Genomic DNA, 5194 nt, shown 5'->3' with positions numbered 1-5194 from the left:
GCATTTATTGTGACAGATATAAGCCATTTGGATTACGTCACTTAAAAGATATTGTAAAATAAATTGGCTAAAACTCTCTTAATAGTCAACATATTATCAATGACATTTTTGAAATTTTCACAAATAAAAACGTCCTCCTACAGTAAATTCAAATACCTAATTCTTCGTGGAAGAAAAGAGAATTTGTGGATGCTATTTTCGGCGAAATAGGGACTTAAGCGGAAGTTGTGTGCGTCTTTTTTTTTCTTTAGTTAAAGATGGCGCGACATTAGGTGCTGCTGAGATTCCGAGGCTTCCGTGAAATAAGCAGTGTAAAATTTATACTCTTTCGTTGGGCGCAGAGCTGTTTTATTTGGTTGGTTGACAAAAGGAGTGAAGAAGACTCATAATTTTGGTATTTATTATAGACAAATTACAAGGCTTGCTTTTAAACTTTGTTTTTACCTGCACGATGTGTTTTTTATTTTCGTATTCTAAAATAGTTTAATCACTGAGCACCTTCCTAAGCTTTTCTGGCGATGCATCTAGGCCCCTCCTCATCCAGGCGTGTTGTAGCGCACGACCACATTGCTTCTCTCACGGATCCACTTCGTGACGATCCACTTGGAACCCCACAAGACGGGACAACCAACGTGATGCGTATTTTCGTCCGCTTTCCTCTTTTGGTGCCAGAAAGAGAAATGTTGAGGCATCTGGCTTCCGTCATACGGTTCAACGTCGTACCAGAAGAGGGCGTCTCCGATGCGCGGCTTCACCCCGATTCCCAGCCGAGTGAAGGCGGTGGCGCCCCCCGCGGCCACGTCTGTCAAGTACATGAGCATGGTCGCTAGCCGGTTGCCGTGCTTTTTGTCAGTTTGAGACGCAAATTTATCGAAACGATGTGCATCCATGTGCGGAGTATAGTGTCCTCCCAGGCCGTAGTTGACAATCTGGTAGAGCTCGGCGGATTCTAGGGACAGGTTCGTCACCGCCGTTATGCGGCGACTGAGCCGCTTCACTGCGGGATGGTCGATGTCATGAAGCCAAAATACCTGGGCAGTAAAAAAGTACTCCGATTGAAAACTTTCTGTTCCGTTCAAATCCACTGTCCCTAGAACCACCCAACCTCAATTACCTCTCTCAATTTTAATTTCTTACTTCTCTCCTTTCTCTCTTTTTTTTCTTTTCTTCTTTTTTCCCCCACATCTTCTCTCTTTTTCCCGTTCTCTCCCACTTTAATCTCCTTCCATACCAATAAATCATTAACCTCGGGTGTCCCATACCATCGGCTCCTCCTTCACCTTGCCTCTGCGCCGGTGTCCTCTCCATTCCAGCCAGCCTTCCCCGGAAAGTACGGGGTTTAAAATCTCTAATTTAACCATAGACGATAAAAACAAAAACACCACTCACCAATTGGAAAAAAACGTTAGGATGGGGTGGCACATAAAAACACAGCTCAAAAGGAAACAAAAGCACGGGGCTGGGGGGACTCTAACTTCCACCTAAGAATTCCCAGATCCCCAAGAACCAACAACTGATCAGCCACCACTCCACAGAATCAAAACCCGGACAATTCCATGCCCAGGACCTCCAACCTCTACCACCTGATGCAAGCCCTACCCCTCCATCCACCCCTCTCTCCGATCAGGAAAATGACTAATTAACCACAATGTTAGCAGCAAGGATTCATGTATAACGCGCGGCACCAAATTCGAGATCAAAAGAATGCACAAAAATTAAAATAAATAAAACCGCTATGGTCTAGTCCGTTCTCGTGGCGGTGGCAGGGCTGCGTAGTAGAATTTATTTTATTTAATTTTATATATCTTTTCTTTCTCTTCTCTTTTTCCCCTCATTTGTTTTCTTCTTTTTCCCTTTTCTTCTATGCGGAATTCTTTTTTGGAGCAATTTCTATTTATTTTCCGCGCTATTGGTTTAAGCCCGTTATCCCTATTGGCATGGGCGGAGGCATATTATTTTGCAATACTTTTGGGCAGCCTCACCATAGTATATGTACCCCTGCGGACAAATGTAAACGGAGCGCGCTATTTTCTTATGTTTTCACGCGTTGCAGAATTGAAACTGGCATTCGTGCTATGTGCGAACCGGTAGTAGACGTCAGTGCCCGTTTAACTGGACAAAGATTGTTTTCTTATCTCCAGTGCGGAAGGCGGGATTATAGTTTGAACGGAAAAGCATGCTCCGTTTACTTATGTCAGCACCTGTATATCTAATAGGGGTGCATTGCGCAACCTATGCTCCGCCAAAAGCATCTTAATCGCACTGAATGCATCATGAAGCCACCACAGCTGAATGCTGCTCACAGTGCGCTCGGGAGCACTCATTCTTAACAATAGCATTGTCTATAGAAGAGAGCTACAAAATATTGGCTGCGTGAGCTCACGTTAGAAAAAAAGGGAAGAGTAGTGCGTGCGACATTGCGATGCTCCTAATGAAAAAACATCAGCGTGGAAAGAAGCATGCGGCCCGTTTAGTGAACTGTCCGAAAAAATGGCAGATACATCAAGTCCCGTGCTTATGCAAGCACTCACACCGTCGAATCCACTCATAAAATTTTTCGTCGGTGCTTAACACTCGGGTGACGTACACAGAGATACTTGAACCCGGACTTCACCGGTTGCTGTCGCTTTGGCGACGGAATTGACACTTCCTATAAGAACGCGAGCGTTTCTTGGCCCGAACGCCGGATTATGACCTTACACTCTAGCAATCTACTCTTACACCGTGACTCTAGCCAATACTATACGCTCGCACACAATGATCATACATTTCTCTTTCCACGTGCGCCCACTTGATTCGTACTGCTGCCGATGGTGCTCTTTAATGCCATGTTTCCCACAGGTCGTTCGATCAATGGTGCTGGCGAAGCTCCACATATAAGGGTTTAAAGCGACAACTTTAATAAATACCACTTGTTGGTTCCGCTTGAGGACACTCATTTGCGTACAAGCACTTTATATCTCGCCTAATGACTAGATTTTCCGTTTTGCCTCCATTATCCTGTCCGTACGATGAAAGCAGTCATAAGCAACCCCTTTACTCTACAGATCACGCTATATAGATATAAAAAAAGCCGCGCTTTAAATAAGCCGTATGTACCTGCTCGTGTGGCCAAGCACTAGAGTACATAACACGGCATCTGTCTTAGAATAGATTCCGATCTGACCTTCCCATCGCACAGGTGAACGCTAGCCTACTCAACCACCTCATGCGGTCACGTGACGTCACAGAAGCCGACAAACAGTCAGTGCATTACCATGCCAGCCACCAAGTATTACCTGCCAAAGGCAGGCCCATAATTTTTCGCTCACAAAGCCGACAATGGCGACGACGGTTTCTTCTGAGAAAGGAAACATTAACTTTATCACGGTAAAACATTGCTTCTGATTACCGTTTCTACTTAGATCCTCTGCTCAGGCTTGAGTTGCCTCTGGGCCTGCCATATATGACATCCCGATAATGCTTGGGAATTCTGTCTTTCCTGTATTCCTGCCCCCTTTGTCGATTTCGCAGCCCAGGCGGGAGGACGAACGATGGACCGAAGTGACCAAGCAGCAGCCAAGATTTCAGAGGGCCTACATTGCGGCCCCTTTCCACCTTTTTTCGGGACTCGTCTCCAACTGAAGACAGCCGTAATTCTTGTATGACATGTCGTTTCGTGTCATCTTTGAAACCGCCGATCAAACTGTGCCAGACACGTCTCCCACGAGTTACCACCTGCACCGGCTGCGAGGCTTCAACCGTACATAAGTGCTTTTACGCAACGATACATTCAGTGCTAGTGCATATAAAAGCTAGCGAGAGGAGCTGAGTGACGATACAGCAAAAGGTAACGCTGCGTTTTGCATTTCGCGCTTACCTTGCCAGTTCTTTTCCAACTTTTATCGGGACGACGCAGATTTGATTTGTAGATTTCAGCCCGACGAAGTCGCCTATGCGCCGCTGCTCGAAAGTAATTCACTTCCGACGTCCTCAAAAATTCGGGGAGCAATACGATTCGAGGTTTGAGCGACAACACTTCAATCTTGTGCGGCGACAGCATGAGGCGTGGGTCTCCGAAATTCGTTGACATAGTACAGAATAACAGGCCGTCAGACAGTCGCAAGTCCCCTCCAGCAGTGCAGACGGACTTGTACCGTTCGACATCTGATTGTGGCATTGGAGGGTAGCGCAGCGAGCCCCTGTGCGTAGTAGAATTCTGCAGCAGTGGCCAACGCTCGTCGGCGTCCTGCAGCCAGCGAAGGCCCAGCTGCAGTTTACGGAAAGCGTTGCTGGTGACAGATGCCCTTTCAAGTGCAGCGCGGGACCAGGCCGAGGTGTTGCCGAATCGGCCTGTCATGGAGCAACCTCTGGCCATGTCCCTGAAGTCTTCGGCTGAAGGTGCGGGAAGCAGGCGGGACTTCATGATAGCTATTCTTGTTGCAGAGACGTCGTACACTTGCTGAAGCTTGCAGATTCCAGCGGCGGCTTCGGCGACGTCTGTGTCTACGGGCCACCACTTCGCCGAAGAATGGGAGGAGAAGGCGGCACGAAGGCTGCGTAAGGAAGAAGGCTGCCAGTTATCTCGAGGAACGTACAGGATAAAGGCTGCGAGACGGCTGAGCGAGAGGAATGCTCCCAGAACATTGTGATCCGTAAATAGCAGTATGGCTTTCTGCAGTCGGCGATGTCGGTCGATCTCCGCATCCACATGAAGTTGCCGGAGAAGTACGAAAAACCTTCCGTCTTCGAGGGCGATGAGTTCGGTAGCTGCAGATTCTTGCATGTCATCTGTAGCTGCAAAGAAGTCCGAGGAACACGCTGAGAGTCTAAACGCTAAGGTAACTGAGAGAAGGTTGCCCAAAGGAAGGTACATCGTTCTCATCACCGCGTAATTCCGTTTTCTCAATGGTAGGGTCCCGCAACTTCTTTCTCCTCACTGGTTTTTTTTCTTAGGAGGTTAAACGGCGATCGTTGCTGAGCGGCGTCTCTGAACGCAATATAAAGGTATGATATAAATAAATATAAATAATAATTGGTTCACAAGAAGGGAAAGGCGCAGTATCTGTCACACTTTCTCTGTGGACACCTGAACCTCGCCGTCAGGGAAGGGAGGAAGGTGGGAGTGAAAGTGGAAAGAGAGGAAGGGGAGCCGTAGTGGAGGGTTACGGAGTAATTTCGACCACCTGGGGATCTTTAACGTGCGCTGCCATCG

General features: G+C 47.4%; 1 protein-coding gene across 1 annotated transcript; it reads right to left on the bottom strand.

The window, feature by feature from the left end:
- Positions 1-536: 536 nt before the first annotated feature.
- On the bottom strand, positions 537-4855 carry LOC146188681 (prolyl 4-hydroxylase subunit alpha-2-like). The gene is made up of 2 exons (XM_084605106.1): positions 3860-4855; positions 537-1031 (listed from the first exon to the last, which is right to left on the bottom strand). Exons 1-2 carry the CDS (start codon positions 4853-4855, stop codon positions 537-539), a joined length of 1491 nt encoding a protein of 496 aa, XP_084461232.1.
- Positions 4856-5194: the final 339 nt, after the last annotated feature.

The sequence above is a fragment of the Amblyomma maculatum genome, chromosome 5 (genome assembly GCF_055883805.1).
Source record: "Amblyomma maculatum isolate TAMU_Amacu chromosome 5, ASM5588380v1, whole genome shotgun sequence".
NCBI lineage: Eukaryota > Metazoa > Arthropoda > Arachnida > Ixodida > Ixodidae > Amblyomma > Amblyomma maculatum.
This window is presented reverse-complemented; position numbering and strand designations above follow the sequence as displayed.